The sequence below is a fragment of the Cynoglossus semilaevis genome, chromosome 11, assembly GCF_000523025.1.
Source record: "Cynoglossus semilaevis isolate Cse_v1.0 chromosome 11, Cse_v1.0, whole genome shotgun sequence".
NCBI lineage: Eukaryota > Metazoa > Chordata > Actinopteri > Pleuronectiformes > Cynoglossidae > Cynoglossus > Cynoglossus semilaevis.
The window spans coordinates 1,361,934-1,364,627 of NC_024317.1; the positions used below are offsets into that span (position 1 = coordinate 1,361,934).

Consider the following 2,694-nt stretch of genomic DNA (forward strand, 5'->3'; position numbering starts at 1 on the left):
GTCCTACCTGCAGCCCAGTAGGTGGCAGTAATACATCTAAAAAAAAAAGAAAAAAAGAATCCACCTACAAAAACAAACGTGTTCGATGAGCTGTACTGATGGACCAGAGTGAGTCTGTCTGGACCTCGTCTGAGACGACTGGTCCTGTGGTTGGACTCTGGTACCTCGGTGCTGCTGCTGCTGGTTCACACCAGGTGCTGTGGTCCTTCCCAGGTCCAGTGGGAGTGTGAGTTCGGTCCTACGAGGATGAACAGACAGTAACTGTCACACACTTCACTGCCGTCCTGATGGCTGCAGTGTCGAGCAGCTGCTGGGGGTTCGGGNCTCAAAGTGTTATCCTGTAGATCAGGTAACATCAGTGGATCAGTGGGTCGGACGGAGCCTGGACGTACGTGGGGGGGTGGGGGGGCAGTTACACTGAGGGTAATTAGACCAGAAATCTGTCCCGTATTCTGAGGTCGACGGCTGTTGCTGCAGCGTCCTTGTCTAAATATATTATATTTGCTGGTGTCAGATAAATCAATAAATATTCCCAGGTCCATATCGGAATCAGAAATTAAGTGTTTGGACAATATCGGATATATCGACAGAACGTTAATATCGGTCGTCCTGAGTTTGAAGGGATTTGATTGGACTCTACATCCAATCTCTCAGATTGGAGAAAGTCCAGACCCAGAGGTTCACGCTGTAAATCTCTACGGACATTTAAAAAAAAACCAATCTGATTTGGAGAAAGTCCAGACCCAGAGGTTCAATTTTAATGTTTAACAGCAGTTGTTTGTTTATATATTTTTTATTCCTTTGAGTCGAAGGAGAAGTTGAAGCTGAGTATAATGTACTAGGGACGAACTACAGAGAGTGTGTACACAGTACACAGTACACAGTACCCAGTGGAGGAGAGTACTGCAGTTGTACTTGGACCAGCAGGGTCCCAATTACATGTTTTTGTGTTGGGAAGCCTCCAGGCGTACAACGATGCCTCCGGGAGCAGCTAGCTACGTTGATGCTCGCGGGTTTCCATTAATTACCGCTGCGTCCAATGAGAAACGCAGACAAAATGACAACTTTTCACCAGCAGTGTCACCGTTTGCTGTGTGGGAAAATAATTGCTATAATTTTCCTGTTCCGCTTCTGACAGATTAATTTTTTCAGGCCAGTGTCCAGCACGGACACAGTCACCGATAATCCCCCGTCCGTGTCACGCTGCAGCGCCGGCCGTCACCTCGGCGAGGAAATCAATACTTCCTGTCCTGGCCACTGGGTTTTGTGAATTCTTAAATGATGCGACTGAACGACCGTATTTGAAGTAAACAGACAAATAACCTGATAAAAATCTCATCTTCGTGCCGTTGTCGCTGCTGCCGTCTGACATTATCTCTGAAGGGATTTGTGCCACAATCTGCCGCCGCCGCCGCCGCCGCCGCCACAGCTCCCTGACAGAGTGAACAGGTGGAGACGGAGGAACATTGAGTTTGCAGTTGTTTCCTCTGCCAGTCTCTGCCTGAGAGCTGGAGCACATCAGACAGCAGCTGTGTCTGAACAGCTCTACTTCAGCCCAGAATCCACACTTAAAAATATCAGAAGGAGCCAAAAAAAAAAAAAAAGACTTTTGATAGAGTTGAAGCAGCAGAGAGAGAGGAAAAAAATCAATTTAGTCGCAAATCTGTAACGAAACACAATCTCATTCTGACAAGTCTTTATTCTTTAGAAAAGTCTTCAAAAGTAAAGCTTACGGAACAGCAATAACTGGTACTGGTACTGGTACTGGTACTGGTACTGGTACTGGTACTGGTACTGGTACCCGAACAATAAAAAGTCAGAACGTGACCCAAGGGTTTGACGACTTATAGTTTTTAGTTATTATATATTTAGCAGTAGACTTATTCCACCAAGGTCCAATCACAGACCACCACATGAAGCCTGAGTCTAAAGTTTGACTTCCTGACTCTTTAACGCCTCCTTCTGTGAGTTATCGGTATTACACACAGCACACCCGCACATTTCCACCTGGTTCTCCACAGTTTATAGTTGTATGATTAAATCACAAATCTATATTTTTGTGTCTGATTATGGGGTTCATCATTTGTTGAGGTTCGGTTGATATTTTCTACCGCTGACTGACTTTGTCCACAACCACGTTTCTCCTTCCTCCCCTGCAGGTGGCGAACCTCCTGCGATTGTTCCAGATCCCACAGATCAGCTACGCCTCCACCAGTGCCAAACTCAGCGATAAATCCCGCTATGACTACTTCGCCCGCACCGTCCCGCCCGACTTCTACCAGGCCAAGGCCATGGTCGAAATCCTGCGATACTTCAACTGGACCTACGTGTCGACCGTGGCCTCCGAGGGGGACTACGGCGAGACCGGCATCGACGCCTTTCAGCAGCANGCACTTGCCAGATCTGCATCGCCACGTCGGCCAAGGTGAGCCGCTCCATGACCCGCCAGAACTACGAGAACGTGATCCGCTCCCTGCAGCAGAAGTCCAACGCCCGGGTGGTAATCCTGTTCACCCGCAGCGAAGACGCGCGCGAGCTGCTGGTGGCGGCTGCTCGCATGAATGTCACCTTCACCTGGGTGGCCAGCGACGGGTGGGGGGCGCAAGAGAGCGTGGTGAGGGGCAGTGAAGCTGTGGCGGATGGGGCGTTCACCATTGAACTGGCTTCTTATCCGCTCCCTCAGTTCAACGACTA

The 2,694-nt window shown here is 49.0% G+C and overlaps 1 protein-coding gene across 1 annotated transcript in view; it reads left to right on the forward strand.

Moving 5' to 3' along the window:
* Positions 1–2,694, forward strand: part of grm2b (glutamate receptor, metabotropic 2b) — a 21,761-nt gene that overhangs the window by 6,887 nt on the left and 12,180 nt on the right. The window contains exon 2 of the mRNA XM_008319697.3: positions 2,160–2,405. Within this exon, the coding sequence (XP_008317919.2) occupies positions 2,160–2,405 (246 nt within the window). The remainder of the gene's footprint in view (positions 1–2,159; positions 2,406–2,694) is intronic.